Here is a 17,357-nt window from a genome sequence, read left to right as displayed (position 1 = left end):
CTGCTGAAGTGCTAAAAATAGCTGCTTTTTGGAAACAGGAGAAGCCTTCACTGTCAAAAAAGTGGCAGTAACAGCTATCTACTATTAGCAAACAACTTTCTTTCCAAAAACAGAAGGACACAGGGAGAAAAATAGTTTCTTTTCATACTTCACTGCAAGAACTGGACAGAATATAGACCAAAAAGAACCTCCTGTCCCAGAAGTACATTGTGTTAGTCAGCCTGATCCTGTGCATAAATACCTTGTGTGAACTCCATCATTATCACTGTCTCTAGTTACAGAACTTAAACTAGAGCAGATTATCAAAACAATACAGGAGCTAAAGTAATTTCCAAGTGTGATCATTAATCACCCGTGCAAGGTCTAATCGCATACTGAGCTCTCTTCATTGTTCCATTAAGACAGGTACTTTATCTTAATTAGAGCTACTGCTTCAAAAATTAACACTAAAAACAATTTAAATTATCCTACTGGAACAAACATTTTATTCTTTCACCTCCTAACTCCATTCAGCTTCTCTGATGTGGAAAAAAAGCATGAAAGACTGGTCAGATTTCTAACTTCTCCCATCATTAGATATTTGCACAAAGTTTTTTCTGCTAGAAATATTCTTACTGATTGTTTCTTTATATAGAAAGTCTCAGGGGGAAAAGTCTTCTTTGTGCTTCATGCTGTTCTAGCATTTGCAGACAGACCTGGAAAATTTGATCTAAAGTTTTACATATTTACTCTTCTAAACAATTTTTTAACTTCCTGTGGTGAAGACAAATGTAAAAGTGATGTAATGACACTTCATATTTGCTGTCTTTTAGAAACACTTCAGATAGAACAACAGCCACAAAAGTATTATCACTTCCTCCCATTTCAGTGAGGCAAATATTAGAGTTTAAGAGACACAATACACACAAAAACATCAGCTCCTGCCAAATCAAATATCTGTTTCTTACTGAAGCAGAAATTAGTGCTTTCCATTTACAGCATTTTCTTAGTCCCACTAGTGATACCTCAGGCAAGACTACTAAACCTGTGGAAGTACTTTCTACCTAGAAGTTCCATCAGAATACTTTTGTTTACCTGCTAGCAATAGAAAAAAAAAATGCTGTACATGCTTTTTAGGTGAATAAAGAGGAGGTGAGAAACAAGTCTGGGATATCAAAAAATGAGTAGCATGGACCCCTTCAATTTCCAATCAAACTGTATATATCCTTGAAATATTACCTGTAATCAGCAAGCCAGAGTTTAATAAACTTATTCTTTATTTTTTTTAGTGAATTGCTTTAATGTAGCAAAATGATAGACCAGCCAATCATTTTGACAACAAAATTTTAAAGCAAAGTCATAGTCTTGAGAGTTTTCAGAAAATTCATATGGTAGCAAAAATTAGTACCAGCCAAGAAGGCTCTAAGAGGACATATTCCATTACATGGTACAGAACTCATTTCATAATGGTTTTCCTTTGTAAGAATTAAGGTACACCAAATGTATGTTATGTTCTAGAGAAGCACACCAAACTATACAGAGATTTTGTTAACAGAAAGAAGTGAGGTATCAATAACTAAAAGGGATATATTCAAGATGGATTCCCGAGTACTTTTAAGTTTATGGGTGTGTTCCCACCAATATTCCTAGAAGAACAGAGATGAGGGAGGAGAAGGAATAGAGAGGGAAACCTTCATATTTGGTAAGCAGAGAGACAGACATAAGGCATACCAAACCTCAGAATTTTATGTGCCTAACTCACAGATAAGGTATGGAAAGAATATCTCCAACGTAAGTTTACTTGAGAGCAAGCCTCAATCTGTTTACTGGGAATTTTCATCTTGGTTTTGTGTATCTTGTATCTGTATGTGGTACAAAGGAGGATTGATGCTACTAACTCAGCCTAATAGCATTTAAAACATTGCTGAATTTCAAATCCTTAAAAAGTAAAAGCAGTTAATTTCTCACAATGAATGCTAGAAAAAGAGTAGTGAATGATAAATCTAAGGAACAGTCTCTATGTAAAAAAGGCAGCAGATACTTATTGTTAAGCAACACATCTGGCAACAGTTGCCTACCCAATTGACATATCTGTTCCCAGTAAAGTGGCAAAATAAATGTGGTGACTTCTTATGGACAAATCTATGAGAAATCAGGTTCCGTTAGTTTTGCTGCTGAGAGTGACATGTTAAAGGATTCAGAGTGTTAACAGTATCTTTCATGAAGTTGTTCAGCCACAAAAGACTAATAAGACTATGTGCATACAGCAAGATGTAGGATTCAAAACACTGTGCCCTGCATTTTATCTTAGGCTATATCTGATTCTTTTTATATGCAGCCCAAAATAAAGGGACAGAAACACTGAATAATTTGGGTTGGAAGGGACCTTTAAGGATCATAATGGCCAGGAATATCTTCCAGTATACCAGGTTTCTCAAAGCCCCATCCTGACCTAACCTTAACACCCTTCCAGGGGCGGGCATCCATATCTCTGGGTAACCTGTGCCAGTGCCTCATCAACCTCACAGTAAAAATTTTTTTCCCCTATGTCCATCTATACCTACCTTCTTTGAGTTTAAAACTTGTTGTCCTGTCACTACAGACCTTGGTAAAAAGTCCCTTTCCATCTGCCTTGTAGGCCCCCTTTAAATACTTAAAGGTTGCAATAAGGTCCCCCAGAGCCTTCTCTTCTCCAGATTGAACAACCCCCCCACTCTCAGCCTATCTACAGCCAGCCCTCTGATCAATTTAGCAACCCTCCTCTGGACTTACTCCAGCATGTCCTGTCTTTCCTGTGGTGGGACCCTACAGCTGGATGCAGCACTCCACGTAGGGTTTCATAAGAGCAGAGGGGCAGAATCACCTCCCTTAGCCTGCTGGCCATGCTGTTTTGGATGCAGCCCAGGACACAGCTGGCTTTCTGGGCTGTGAGTACACATTTACAGTTATTGTCCAATTTTTCAGAATGGGCAGTACCATACTTAACCCTTCCAAAATCCTTGAAAATCTACTCTGATTTGGTTTTATGCAATTCTGGTATGCCATGCATACTGTTTCTGACTAACTCCTACTTTCTGTTAAGTTACACTGGAAGAATTCTTGCTTATCTTGCATGGGCATATTAATCCATTCTCCCAGGACTGCAGTTACTCCAAGTTGCTGCCATTATATTTGCACAATGTAACCTGATGTTTAAAATCTCAGTAAATTGCCCCAGCTGCTTATCAGAGACAGCAATGTGGGCCCATGTGTTCATTTAGATGGCTAAGCCAGACTCAGTCTGTATGACGCCCATACTGTGACTCATCACCTACTTTCTCAAGAGAGGAATGACTACTGTGGTGCAAATGCAGTCAGGACTGCAGAATATTTCCTCTGTTGCCTTGCAACTGTCTATACTGATTCCTCAGAGGAGAAATACTGATTCCTCAGAGGACCAAATTGCATTTGGGTCCTGTTTGTTGTAACTATCATTCTAACTGACTGGACTTGCACATAATGAGCAATAAGGAAGGTAAGATGCAAGTCCTAACTTCTAGTATAAGAAAGCCTTACATTTCCAATATACCCACTTCAAAAGATCTCAGCATCTCTTCTGCTGTCTATAAAGGTGCTCAATCTGAATAGGTGGAAATTTTATTTCACAAGTAAATAGATATTGAACTGATAGTTCTAACAGTAGGAAACTTAAAGTGATTAATGAAGTAAGACTGGAAGGACTGATTTGGTAAAACTTTGGATTTGTATTGACACAGATGAGAAAAAAAAGATACAGCACATTATCAAACTAATTTAAAGGCATATGAATTTAGGTGTAACAGCCTACATAGAAATCTTGAAGTCCAGGCAGAGATGAAGTGCATGCAGATGAAGCAGGCCATTCATATTTTTAAAGATGTCTTTCAAAGAGCTATATGACCCCTTAATCAATTTTTTCTTCTTGAAAATTGTCTGCATTTTCCATGTAATCTTCAAGATCATTGTATCTCTGTGAATGAAATAAAATTTGTACAATTTATCCATATTTAATAACTGTATTATGTAAAGACTGCTTTTTCTCATTCAACACATAACCAAGCATGCCAATAACAATTTAGAAGCTGTATCTAAAAGCATACTAAATGCAGTTGTACTACAAATTGTCTTAAAATAGTTCATTAGGTGGTTCTGAGCAATTAAAAGTTCTTCAGTGTAAACAGAATTCTAAAATATTCTTGCTGTGCCTCATGTACATCTTTCCCATCTTTCCAAGTTACAGCCCAAGTTTGTTGTGTTGCTGCTTTCAAATTAAACAGGGGCCTGCCCACCATAGCCCAGAGATCACACAGCTGTCAAAGAGCTTCATGTCAAAAGCTGATATAAACTTTGTGTGAGCACAGCAGCAGGCCACTGTTTGAAACACTGGGTCAGCAGAAATGGGGGAATGGTTGAGCTGAGTAGTATTATTGATGAACAGTAACTCAGAACTGATCCATTAAATCAGACATTTTATCTGCTTAGAAAAGAACACAGGGGATTACCCAGTCATACCTTCTGAATCCACCCAGTCTCTTCCAAGTGGCCGAAAAGCCGCTCTACAGTGTCTTTGACTGGTTCATCCTCAACACCATCTGATTCAACAATGGAGCGGCAATTCATGTATAACTTGTACTTGAAGTGTTTCAAGTTGTGATAAACTCTTGTACGATTTGCACACACCATGCCAACCTTCAAAACCTAGGCCAGAGCAAACAAATCATTCCCTTGGATAGAACAATGATTATCTTTACAATATATATAGAATTGGTGGGCTAATCTAATAAGATTTAATCAGTGAGTCCAGGAAATTGTTTGGAATAATGAAATAAACAGAATGACACTACATGCATAAAATTAGCACAAAACAATGTAGTTTTCACAGCCACAGCAGAAGGATTTTTGAGCAAGCAGGCAGCCAGCTAGTCCAAGCAATGGCAGCTTATCAGTGCTGTCTTCTTGCAAACACAATCATATTTGTAATTGGTTATATCTTTCCTATCTCCTGGTGGAACTTTGTTACAAAATCACTAACACTTTAGACAATCATCATATTGTGAAAGCAGAGGAAGAGGAATTATTTGCTTACTTTTGCTTAATATGTAAGTACTTCCTAGGGAGTTGAAATACCAGTTTTAACATTTTGTAGACTAAATAATATTCAATATTTCTTCAAGAAATACACATAAACACATATAGGCATATACCTCACAGCACTAACTTAATAAATGGAGAGGTTGAATTTCAAAAAAATAAAATCTGAACTTGAAGTTTTATACAATACAAACATTAATCTGCAACTGTCTGAAAGGAACAGCTAAGCTATGATGGTGCAGAAAATAAAGCCTCTGCATCTCCCAATTATTACCAGTTTTACCTCTATGATTTACATGAAGAAAAGATGGAACTGACTTATTTCACAGTTTTTTCACAGCAGTATTCAGAGGTAAAAAAAAGGCAAAATGTGGCCTGATGATGTCACACTGATGTCTTGTCAAACCTTTCCATAACAAGTATGTAAATGGCTAAAGTTCTCTGCATTAGTAATGAAAGCTACCTGCAATTTCATTTTTGTTTTACATTACATGCATATATATATATATATATATATATATATATATATATATATATAAGAATCAACTAAATTTTAAGCTGCAAAACAGTTTTTTTCTGAGCCACAAAAGTGATACCTTTTATTGCTAATAATCTGAATATTCTCAAATTACAAGAAGGTTAAGTTTTAATTAATGCTTACAAAGCACATTTCAGGGAGCTCTTCTGAATGCATGACCAAGCGTTTGCATCTGTGAGCAGTTCCCCAGAACACCTGACCTACCTGTGCAACCTTGCACTAGCTCTATCTGCCGACAATGAAAGTAACAGAAAAGTGTATTTTTAAAGATTATGTAAACAGAATTTATGTGTATTAGATATATATTTTCTTAACTATATTCATATATCTTAATTTCTTAAATATATTAACCAGCAGCTCAGTGGGTATCACCAGGCATAGTATCCATTAAGTCAAGAGACACACCCAATTAAAAGAATTTTTGATCTGACCTACAGTAAATTGTTTTTAACTGAAATTTTAAACATTTGGAGATAAAAAATGCCTATTACTATATTTTAATTCTCTACTGATCATGTAAATGTTATACCTATATACAGCTCAATTTTTTAGTATCCCCCAAAATGAAAAACTAAGGCTTGTGTTTGGTGCTGCAGGTGCTTCTGAAGTGCAAGACCTACCAACTGCTGCTGAGCCTTGATTAATTCAAATTTGCAGAAGCACTATTTTAAATACTGCAGCAATAAAGAACTAAGCTGCACTGTTTTGTGGAGCATTGCACAACTTTTCAAGTATCCCAAACAATGAGGTGTGGCATTTGAACACGACGTGATATAAAATAGGAGATACCATCTTACATCAAACTGATGGCCCAGTGTTTTCCACTGTGACAGCTAGCAGGAGATATGTAGAAAGTTACTATAAGACCTAGCACAAACATTAGAATGATCATAAGATTACCACACATTTTCTGGCAGTTAAGAGTTAAGATTGTCTGTATCATCCCAAATATCATGTTCCATAGTGTGAAAGAACCTTCCCCAAGAACCTGTCTAATTAATTTTGGGACCAAACACTATTTTTCTCTTCCAAAATATCCTGCGGCAGTGAGTTTCATAGCTTATTTATGTGTGACGTGGAGAAATGCCAAAGGCAAATAGCTAGATATCGTATAAATGTAACTATGTATTGTGTTTTTAAGCAAGAAATATAGTCTAAAAATACAATGCTATTTCAGCATGCAGCTTTGGAAAGAATCTCAGTACTGTACTCTATTTTTTTCCCCTCACAGTTCTTAGTCCCTCTGTGTTAATGCTTAACTTATCTACTCAAGCTGGCCCTATCAGCCAAAGTTGTGTTAAATCACTTTGTATGGAATGTAGAAGCATGGTTGGACAATAGCACAACATGTAGTGACTCAATCCATGTCCTCTAAGCATGTTTATAAACAGAACACCAAGACTGAAAGTAGGAAACAGTTTATGATCCAGGTGACATAAGGAAGTATGGGGGACACTTAATATCGCTAAACCTTGTGGTTGTCCCTGATCAGAGGGAAATGAGAATTGGCACCTCAACAGTGAATCATCATTGCAAGCCTAAGCAAAATTGGAACAGCTGTTTCTCTTCTCTTTCTACTGGCAAAGCACAATACTTCAGAGATGAGAGAAAAGCAAAGTTTTATGCAGAAGAAGGAGGTTGGAGGCCTGTTTTTGTTCTCTTCAAATCCACTTTTCTTGGGTATTTTCAAACAAATCTAAAGAAAATAGTCCAACTATGTGTTTCCGTTCAATTTGATCTGTCAGTCCTGAACTGCATTCTCTATCAGTCAATTAGGCTTGTGAAATGGCACTTTTATGTAGCTCTGTGAGAATTTTTTTCTTTTATATTTTTTTTTAATTGGCAGGACAAGTTGCTCAATGCATTGCCAGCAGAGCTTTAAAGACAACTTGAGAACAGTACTTTTAGCAGTCTAACTGCAGGTCACCATAAGAACACAAATATTGCATTACAAGACACTATCAAACATGACTGGAAAGTGCTCAATTACTCTCTCTCCTGAGCCTCCTTAGCAGCCACTGAGCTATACTGAGCAGGCACATAGCAGACGTCCCCAGATGCTGGTGTACACAGGGTAAAAAAAGCTCTCATTTTGTCCTGCTAAGCCAAAGAGGACAAAATTGAACTAGCAAGTTAGTTCAGTATTCCGTAGGATATTTCAAATTTTTTCCAAAGTGAAAAATAGCCAACACTTTATGCAGGACAACATTTGGTCAGCAGTGAGGGAACTGCTACTGTTATTTCCACAGTTAAGCTGAAAGTTAGGTAAAGATGAAATTCTTGTGCTAGTTAACTAATTATTTCTGGTTAGGTAAGGCACACACTTCCCATGGAAAACTGAGTATTTTTAAATTAGTGATCTGTATGTAAGGAAGAATGCCTGTGACAGACTGCAATATCAGTCTTGGCATGATTGCAGAGGACTTAATGTTTTCCTACAATATACAGGATTAAAAAGGGGAAAAGCCTAGCTTTCTTGACTGTCATGCACATACATGCATTTCAAAACAGAATATCAGCAACTGCTGCTCAGAAGGGTCTGTATTATAAGAAAAACTCTGTCACAATTTTCAAGCTCCTGCATTACATGTAGAGCCTGTATGATGACAAAATGATAATCATGGTGACAGCTCTCAAATCTGAAAGTTAAAGGATTTGCAAAAACCCAGACAATACAGGTTTGAGCTTCAGTAAGGTACACGTCCTGTTTGACATGGGCTTCACTTCATTTTTACTTAAGAAATCCTATCATACCTCATTACCAAATATACTGAAAAAAATCCTTGTTATGAAACTTTTTTATTTTCAACAAATACTGTGAGGAACTTCAGCTCTGTTCAGAAATTCTTTTACACTCACAAATAAAATACCATCTGTGTTTCCTGAAAGGGAAGAAAGGCAGAACTTGGATATCAGCTTGGTAAAACAACTGTAGCAATATTTTATTCTTGACAAATCAAGTGCTTTGAATTTATCATAAGTGGTCATTGCATTACTGAAGTTCATATGCATACCTAATCATAACAATTACGTGTAGCGGTAATTTTGAAGGGAAGATCTCTAAATATTAGAAACACTCAGGTTCTTGAAAGTCAAGGTTTTCAAAAGGCTCAGCTGTGAATTAAATTTGTATTAGACTATTATTATATTATTTTAGGTGACTTCTTAAATCACCTAAAATGACTGCCTAATGGAATATTATGTAACAACATGAAAGATGCCTTTTAGTTAAAAAAAAAAATCTAATCCAAAATGTTCTACAATGTCACACTACAACACGAAATAACTCACACAAGCAGGCTAGATGTAAAAGAGAAGAAAAAGAACCAAAAAAGCAAACTTTATTTTCTGACTCCACTATATATAGAATAGCAAAAGTGACAGTGGATTGGAGGGTGAAATTACCACCTCTCCAACCACACTGGTCAAACCAACAGTCCATCAATTCTCTCCACCCACTAAGAAGAATGCAAAACAATCATTGTTTATATGAACAGTGTGAGAAAATTCAGTAGAAATATGTAAACATCAAAAGGCATGGAAAACTTTTAAAAGAACTTTAAAATGCTCAAAAGAACAGGGCGACACTAGAAGTGACAACTGAGGGAGAAATAGATGCAAGACTACCTAAATGGAAGTGATCTCTAGTTTGGACAAGTAATTCTGATAATGCAGTAATGGGGGAAGGGCTCTAATAAAATGTATTGATGTAGGTAGGAACAAGTTTTCTTGAAAGGAGATCAGCAACCTCAAGTGTAAATGCATCTGAGATGCCAAGATAATTTGTCCTGAATGAGCAGCTATGTGGGAAATAGCAGATGTGGGAAAAAAAATCTGAAGAATGAAGCAATAAATTTTGACAAGGTAACACTTGGACTGCTGGAATGAGCATTGCACTGTTTCACTCAGTGTTTGAACCTAGAGCAAACAAGAACTGTTGGGAGTGCAGGTGGACCTTTGAAGTGCTAGAGGCAGAGCAGGCACAGAATTAGCAAATCTAGTCACCCAATGTTGAACAAACCTTACCTGCAACAAAATAGAAAACACAACCATTCAGTAGTAATGATTGTCCCGCATACAGAAAGTTACTTTTACAACGTTTCTGACCACCAATCAATGCAAGATTCCTGCTGGGAAAGTCTTAAGGCACACACAAAGGTAAAGGAAGGGCTTTTTCATTAAGGGGTAGATGTGAGGAGTAAACAGCACAAGGGTCATTGTGATGCAGGCAAAACCAAAGGTCATAGAAAAATATCTGATTTATTTTCTTGATAAAAGAAACACTTAAAAATAAAAATATAGTGCTGGTTTGAAATTACCTGTTTATCTTCTGACATGAAGTCATCCACTTCCAAAGTTTTACTATTATAAAGCCTTCCAGAGAGCAACACGTTGAACTTGCACCACCGCTTCAGCTCACAGGCCTGACATGACATATTTTCTGCATTTTGCAAGCTTATGCGAACAGCTGGGTAACAATCCACACGGTCCTGAAAAACAGATTCCAAATAACATTAAAGAACCTCTGTAAACTGAATGATGCCTCAAACAGGCTGCTGAGTACTCGGGACTCACACAAAATTAGTCCTAGAGAAATGAAAGAGATCCAAATTTCATTATTACAGTGATCATTAAATCATCACACCCATGACACTAATTCTCTTCTAGTAATATACATACAACAACTAATTGCTCTATACTGACTTATTTTTTGTAGTAGTAGAAGGTTCATGATGAACATACTGTTTACCTTTTTGAGGGAGGAGGAAAAAATCTTGTTAGAATGTTTATCAAGTGACAAAAAAAATCCTCAAATGTCAACTGCTGAATTTAGCAGGAGACACGTTCAGGTAGCTGAGAACAGTTTCTGTTATGCTACCTGAATGTTTGTCTGGTTATCAACATGTAAAATATTTCTGATACTTATATAAGCACCAAAACAAATTATTTAAGTCAAAGGACAACAGTTGCTATTAAAAAGGATATATAATTATAGTGATTGTTGCACCTCTACAGAGAGGTTCAGCATTTAAAGTAGAATCTACATACCTTGTATCGATCCTTCCAGCGACTTCTACAGATTAAGTTCTCAAGACGAGGCTGAATGAAGCGGTCGTCCAAATAATGAAGTGAGAGCAGCATTTCTTGTGCATACTTCTTTTGTCTCGTTCCATCTGTTCAGTGAGAATCATCACTAATTTGCTGACCACCCTATGTTGTACAAGTTCCTTAGATATAATTTTCAAGGACTTTATGCTTCTGCATACTAAGAACTATGAATGATTTTACTAAACTGTTATTGAATACATTTGCTACTGTTATCCATAAAAGTGATCCATGCAATCCATGCATCTTGATAAAGGGATATATTTCATTATTTAAAAGTGGTACAAGAATAAACTCCACAATCAAGTCAAAAGCTCTCATTCCAAATGGAGATCCAATCACTCAATCCTATTTAAAAGAATGGAAAAGGAGGAAGCATATGGGGGAATGTTGTGCTTTTCAATCCACAAAAACAAACTGCTTTGAGCTACTTCAGAGCAGAAATCTTGACAACTCTCTTTGACACTTATAAAGATCTCAGAGAAACTGACTTTTACTTCAGTAGCACAGTCAGATGCCTTGAGTACTTCTAAGTACTTCCAAATACTTACTCAAGCAAAATAAATAAAAAAGCATGAGGATAAGTAAAACTACCACTATTACTGTTTCCCAAATACATGCTGGACTCCAGGAATTAAGCAGGACTTCCCTAGATGGAAGCCAATACACACTGCCCTGGAACTTCAGTGTGCACAGACATAAAACTTAATTCAGCTATCTTCCCATGCCTTCTAGCAAAGATGTTATCAAAAAAAAGGCAGACCTGAGAAGTCCACTGGCTATCCAGCTTTCTATATAAAAGTAGTTAATTGTCATTATAGCAACTATAATTGCAATTAACTGGTTTTCCACATTCACTTTACACACACATTTGCAGTATGAGCTTGAAGAGGCTGTGCTAGACCACAAAACAAAATCCCTCCCAATAAAAAGCAAGTATGAACTCCAGTACTATAGTAGCTGCTCTTGAGTCAAAACTAATGAAGAAATTCACTTCCATTAACTTAGAACAATCCATTCTATGTTACAAAAATACATTTTTGTAATGCTAGGCTATGCTCACACAATGTTCATGTACAACCTCCAGCTCACCTGCAAAGCTCATTTACTTCCAACAACTTGGCAGTAAATTGTTACATTTTATTGAGCAGTTATCATTTGAAATAGAAGGAAGCTATTACAACATTAATCTGGCAGTGTTTAGTTATTGCTTTTCAAAGGCTTGTTTTTACTTGTTGAAACAAAACAACCCAAACACCTGAAAGAACTAGCAGTGGTAGATGAAAGACATTTTTAGCTCCAAGAGTATACAGCCTTTATTGAGGTCAGTGGTGTACATCAGTTTCTTCATTCCCTCTTAGTTCCTGATGCCATCAAAACCTCCACTCTTGGCATTTCACTAACTCCTTCCATAATCTGACACTGAGAGTCCTCTCCCTAATCCCATCTTTACAGTGCTTATGAAACTATGTGTGAGGCTGTTATTCAGCCCCACTAGGACAAATGCCAAAATGTACTTCCTCAGAAAGAATAAGACAAGTACTGACTGGAGCTGAAGCTTATTTATCTGATGTGTTAAAAAAAAAGGAAAAAAAATATGATATAGAGTCATCTCCATAACTAAAAGCATTTATTATCTATCAATTTCCTAAGAAAAAAAGCTGTGAAGCACTAGAGATTTTGACAAACCAGCTGACTTTGCAATGTTTTCATTGAGGTATCTGCTTTGAAACTAATTTGGTTTTCATGCTGGAAAGGTTACTACTGATAGTAACACAGAAACACATTCCTATATCTCAAGAAGAAATTTCAAGCCTTCTGTGCTTAAGAATTGAGGCTACACATTTTTCCAAGATTACTGTATAATTTTCAGATGGGGTCCCCTCTGCTCTCCCCCACCAAAGTTATATAGCAGATTTCAGGGCCCTCAGTTCTATAATCAGGAGAAACCCCCTTCCCTAGAACAAATGGCTTTGTATACCTTTGAATGCATTAATATATTATTTAATGAAATTTACTTACCATATAATGAGCTCAGAAAAGAGTCATCAATTGCATTTATGAGGAAAGCCTTTACTATTCTTTTGAAGTGTACATAATGATCACAGCGAGATACTGGGAAGAAAGCAATACAACCAAAATTTACCAAAAGGAAAAAAAAATTAAAAAAAAAAGTAAGCCATGTTAGAAGTCCTGTACGAATTCTTCTTCTCCAGTATTTTATCATTTTAAAGTTATTTAAATATAGATTTAGAAATAATTTCAATGCACCCACAGGATTTTGAATTTCAATTGTGCTTTTTATCCCAATGATCCTACAGAATTTTAGCATTCTAAAATCACTTGTGCTTCCAGCAAGAAGAGTCCACAGTAAGACCTACAAACACTAAGAGAAATGAAGAATTTGTTCTACAAATAGCAGAAAATAATATAAATCAGAGAAGACCAAGCTTATGTTGTGGTCATGGGTTTTTTGCTTGTGTTTTGTTTGTTGTGTTCATGTCTTTCTGTCTTTCAAATACAATGCTACTGAGGTCTTCACTGGGGAAGAAATACCACAAATGCTCGTGACTACCTACACTAGCTGTAGAGAGCGCGGGACTCCAGGACAGTTTGGATGGATGAGAGATCTCTGAAGTCAGGTCTTAGAAAAAGTGGTTTATTAAAAGGGGGAAAGGCCCTGCTTGGAGTTGCCAGGCGCAACTCGTGGCAGGCCCAGGGAGAGAGGAAGGAGAGAGAGGGAGAGAGGGTTCCAGGTGAGGGTCCCAGGGGAAGATCCAAGAGAGTGGCCAGTCCCTTGGGCACACCTTATCAGGGGGCTTCAAGGTGGGCTGGAACAGGACTTGGGCCAATGGGGTCACAGATACCTGATACTTCAGGGGAGGGTCACAGGTGTGGGATGAACCATACATTGGGGTGAGACAGAGCATTCCATTTGACCTTTGGACCTATCTGCAGGTAAAGGGCATTGTTTAATCAGAAGGGGGGATTGCTTTCAACCTGGCTATACTATTGTTTTCTAGTTATTCAGTAGTCAAGGTTTGCTATTTCAAATCTAGTTCTCATCTCAATGTCTGTATTTTCCAAATCTTTTGCCAGGCAATCATATTTATAAGGTTTTCCTATTTGATCTTCCCCAACACTAGCAGTGACTGTCCAGTCACTACATACCTACTTCTGAACAACAAAATATGGAAGAAAATAACTTGCATAAGGTTCTGCTTTAAATCTCTCTGCTCCATCCAGAAACTGGTTTTCATAAAAGAACAACTTGAAGAGTTTTCTTGCTCTGTGTAATTTGGCCAAGATTGGCCAGTGAAGTCAGAAACCCCTCTAGACCTCTGGTCCCATGTCTTCCCACCACAGAATAAAAATGCATAAAAAAGACCAAAACAAAACAAAAAAACAACCAAACAAAAAATCAAAAAAAATTAAATCCCAAGCCCCAAACTCATAGCGAGAAGAGAATTTTGACAGATTAACATAGCTGCTCTTAGCATAAACCACAAGATCGTAGGATGAAGGATGATGCCTTCAGGCCTCCACAGGAATGAATGCATCATAGGCAGTCTACTTCATCCTAAATCAGACCAGCCGAAAAAAAAATTGTGCAATAAAGTTTCACTTTTTCCCCCTCAACTTATACCCTCTCTTTAATTAGGTATTTAAAGACTGCAAAAGTTTACTGTGGAAATCAGAATGCTTTCATAATAAATTAAAACCTTTTAGGTATCTGCTTTTAAATATCATATCTTATTCCTTAGCATTTGCATTCAGCCCATTAATTTTTATTACAGTACTACGAGCTAGTTATACATGAAAAATTATCACTAATTTTGATCTTACACTGTGGGATGTAGTGTGCCAGCAGCTCACTGTTTGATGGATTTGGTTGCTTTTGATGTGGCTGATTTTCATTTTTCACATGCTCTGTGTTGTCAATGTCATCACCATCATCGTTTTCGTCTTCCTCTACTATAAAATCTTTCATGCTGTCACCGTCAGTTTCACTGCCTTCTGATGGTGTGAGGGGCAACTGACAGAATGGCTCTTCTACTGATGCTTCACTATTAGAATCCTAATTAAATTTTAAAAAGTACTTCAAACACAAGAATTTTCAGAATTTGCACAGACAAAATACTACATACACCAGCTAAGATTTTTGACCATCTAATAACACCATTTGTTCAATTAACAAGAGAGCACACATTTCCAAAAAATACATAATTCTGTACTAGACAACAATTACTTTCAGCTTTAAATTAGCCATTTCCATGTACCTCCCTTCAGTCTACTTCTAGGAATTAAGCTAACATGAGATCTCTAAGACACTTCCTCAGGTATTCTGCTTCCTGATAAAAATAACTTGATAGATTTTCAGCAGTCAGTAGTTATCCAGTTAATGTGACTGTCAAAATATTACAGAACTACTAAGTTTTCATGCATTCAAACCCAAAAAATGCAACTCATTTGTACCTCTTAATCTTTCCTGAGATTAAATATTTCCTCCAATTAAATGTCAAAGATAAAACCCTGACCTCACAATTTACACTGCTGCAGGATCTGCGAGTTGCGCTTTGTCTCACGAGTTCTTTCAATTTCGCAAGCACTTTCCGTTTCCTACTAGTAGAAACATTCTCTGTAGGGCATGTTTTATCAGGCCACTGTTCTTCAGAGTTCTCATCGTCATCCACGATACAGCGGCGTTTGGCAGAAACCCTTCTAACAAGTATGTCACTGCCCTCGCTTTCATCGCTGTCGTACATGACAGACGTGCTCAACCTCTTACGCTTCCCAGGCACAACGGGCTCATCGTCACCATGTTCTTCAACTTCTCCACTGTGGTCTTTCTCCTCCTGATCTGAAGGACTGCTCCCCACAGCCGTCTGATCTTTCTCATCTATCTCACTTTCGGAGGCGGCAGACTCCTCCTCCTCCTCAGAGGTGGCTGAGGATTCGTCATTGCTGTCAAGCAGCACGAGCGCCCTTCTAGTGCGTCTCCAATCGACTCGGGATTTGGATGATGCCACTTCTGTCCCTGCCGTCTTACTTCTTGTTTCGTATCTTTTGACAGCTGGTTTTAGCCCCATCGGAAAGCTGTGGCAACACACCTAAATACAAACCGGTAGAACAAAGCACTTATTGCATTATGCTACTCCAAGGGGGATAAAAAAAGAGTACATCTTGCTCCGCATGCTTATGACTTGGCAGCACCATTAAGAGACTCACGCGGAAACCAGCACCAAACAGAACTCAGCACGCACAGCAACCTCTCGAGAGGCTGCCCCTCACTCAGGACGAACACAAGTGCCCGCGCCCGGCGTGGCTGCACCGAAGGAATCGGGTCTGGGGCGCCGCTGCCGCTGCCGCTCCCAGGGGCGCCTCCCGACCCGGGGCCGTTCGGGGCCGTTCGGGGCCGTTCGGGGCCGTTCGGGGCCGTTCCGGCCCGGGACGCCGCGGCTCGCGCGCCGCCGTTTCCCGCCGCGCGCCGCCTGAGCCGCCCAGCGCGGGCTCCCGCCCCCTCCCCAGCTCCGCGCACCGCGATTGGCCGCCGCGCCTGTCACTCATCCTCACGCGCTGTTTACGGAAGTGCGGTCACGCCGCGGTGAGGGTCGGGAGGAGCGGTGTGTTTGCTGGCGCGCGGTGGTTGGTGAAGCGGAGGTAGCAGGTTCGAGTCCCGCCTCGGCGCCCTCCCGGCCCGGCGCCTCATCCGGAGGTTCTCAGGCAGCGCTGTCGTGCGGTGCTTTAATTGTTTGTGCCCGTCCTCGGTGCATCCCCGAGAAAAGTCTGCGTGGGCTTGTGGACTATGGCAGCTCCGCAGCGGGGCTAGTAGAGGCCGCCGCTGGTCTGAGGCGCTCCCCGCCAGAGCAGCTTCCTCAGCAGCCGTGGGAGCAAACGCGGTGGGTTTGTGAGGGGGGCCTGAGGGGGCTGGGGGTGTCTGACCTGGAGAAAAGTGGGCTCGGGGGGCCTTACCGTTCTCTACAGCTGCCTGAAAGGAGGGCGTGGCAAGGATGGGACAAGAGGAGATGGCCTCAAGTTGTGCCAGGGCAGGTTTAGGTCGTACATTAGGAAAAAAATTCTTCCCTGAAAGGATGGTCAAGCACTGGAATTGGTCAAGCCCGGGGAAGTGGTGGAGTCACCATCCCTGGAAATGTTCAAAAGGCGTGTGGATGTAGCACTTGAGGAGAGGTTTTAATGGTGAACGGGGGGGGTGCTGCTGGGCCAGCGGTCGGGCTTGGGGATCTTAAAGGTCTTTTCCAGCCTTAACGATTCTGTGGTTCTGTGAATAATGCGCTTCTGCTGGTTTTCTGCATAAAGCATCTCTGAATGGGATGCTGGATTCTGTTCAGAGCTAATAAACTTGGAGATGCATTTTAATAACAGGATTCATGTCTTAAATTTTCTCTGCTCTGCTTGGTCTGTGGCAGAAAACTGCTGTTACCTTGGAACTCATTCTGCTGAAGTACTTAGGTACTCTTTTAACAAGGTCTTGTAATTTCTTCCATATATTTCTTTAAAAACAGCTGCTAACAAAATGAGAGAAAATCCTAGAAAGGAAAGAATTATTTCTCATCTTATTTACATAATGAATTTGGTATGGTGAAAGGTGTGTACAGGTGTGTTG

General features: G+C 38.9%; 1 protein-coding gene across 2 annotated transcripts; it reads right to left on the bottom strand.

Moving 5' to 3' along the window:
• Positions 1–3,770: 3,770 nt before the first annotated feature.
• Positions 3,771–15,843, bottom strand: CCDC82 (coiled-coil domain containing 82). 2 transcript variants are annotated; one of them, XM_068181458.1, is made up of 7 exons: positions 15,271–15,843; positions 14,579–14,810; positions 12,755–12,847; positions 10,676–10,800; positions 9,946–10,116; positions 4,510–4,695; positions 3,771–3,967 (listed from the first exon to the last, which is right to left on the bottom strand). In XM_068181458.1, the coding sequence occupies exons 1-7, from the start codon at positions 15,820–15,822 to the stop codon at positions 3,902–3,904; spliced, it is 1,425 nt and encodes a 474-aa protein (XP_068037559.1). In that variant the 5' UTR covers positions 15,823–15,843; the 3' UTR covers positions 3,771–3,901. The 2 variants fall into 2 exon arrangements, with proteins under 2 accessions (XP_068037559.1, XP_068037560.1); XM_068181459.1 differs by lacking the exons at positions 3,771–3,967; positions 4,510–4,695 and adding an exon at positions 9,225–9,652.
• Positions 15,844–17,357: the final 1,514 nt, after the last annotated feature.

The sequence above is a fragment of the Anomalospiza imberbis genome, chromosome 2 (assembly GCF_031753505.1).
Source record: "Anomalospiza imberbis isolate Cuckoo-Finch-1a 21T00152 chromosome 2, ASM3175350v1, whole genome shotgun sequence".
Taxonomy (NCBI): Eukaryota; Metazoa; Chordata; class Aves; order Passeriformes; family Viduidae; genus Anomalospiza; species Anomalospiza imberbis.
This window is presented reverse-complemented; position numbering and strand designations above follow the sequence as displayed.